Below are 784 nucleotides of genomic sequence, written 5' to 3'. Positions count from 1 at the left end.
AGGGCAGCGCGAGCGGCGGCGGCATGCGGGCGGCGGCGCCCCCTCCCTCGCAGCCGCACCCGCACCCGCAGCAGAGCCAGGAGCAGGAAGAAATGCAGGAGGAGATGGAGAAGCTGCGAGAGGAAAACGAGACTCTCAAGGTGAGGAGGGTGGGGGTAGGCGGCTGGGGGAGGGGAGGTGCGGGCCCCGGAGGATTAGGGCGTGTCCGGCGAGGGTGAGAGGTAACCTGTTAGGGAGCCTTAAGGAGGGAGGGGCACAGGAAACGAGGGGAGGGGGGTGCCCTGGCCTTTTCCGGTTTTTAAACCGCCAGAGATAGGTAGCGTTAGGTTTTCCTGTAAATCCAAATCTGGACCTTCGTTTCCCTAATTACCATGGTTTACCCACATTTTCATGGAGAGGGCTCGGTGGAGTAGGAACGCACGAGGAGGCCTAAAGAGGGCCCGTTTGGCTAAGTTTCCCTGTCATTCCTGTCTGCTGGAGAGGGGGCAGTAACGCTGAGGATTTGAAATCGGGATGGGGTGTACACGGTGTGTGTCAGAGGGGTGGGGGGCGAGGGGGATTTTGACCCGCGGCCTGTCGCCCCAGAACGAGATCGACGAGCTGAGGACCGAGATGGACGAAATGAGGGACAGCTTCTTCGAAGAGGATGCCTGCCAGCTGCAGGAAATGCGCCACGAGTTGGAGAGAGCCAACAAGAACTGCCGGATCCTGCAGTACCGCCTCCGCAAAGCCGAGCGCAAGAGGCTCCGCTACGCGCAGACCGGCGAGATCGACGGGGAGCTGC

The 784-nt window shown here is 61.6% G+C and overlaps 1 protein-coding gene across 1 annotated transcript in view; it reads left to right on the top strand.

The window, feature by feature from the left end:
• The window catches only part of SOGA3 (SOGA family member 3), a 40393-nt gene that overhangs the window by 3476 nt on the left and 36133 nt on the right, over positions 1-784 (top strand). Inside the window, exons 3-4 of the mRNA XM_015557790.1 lie at positions 8-140; positions 586-782. Coding sequence (XP_015413276.1) covers positions 8-140; positions 586-782 — 330 coding nt within the window. The remainder of the gene's footprint in view (positions 1-7; positions 141-585; positions 783-784) is intronic.

The sequence above is a fragment of the Myotis davidii genome, unplaced genomic scaffold (assembly GCF_000327345.1).
Source record: "Myotis davidii unplaced genomic scaffold, ASM32734v1 scaffold147, whole genome shotgun sequence".
In the NCBI taxonomy this organism is placed as follows: Eukaryota; Metazoa; Chordata; class Mammalia; order Chiroptera; family Vespertilionidae; genus Myotis; species Myotis davidii.
The sequence above is the reverse complement of the archived record's forward strand: the minus strand, read 5'-3'. Positions and strand labels throughout refer to the sequence as shown.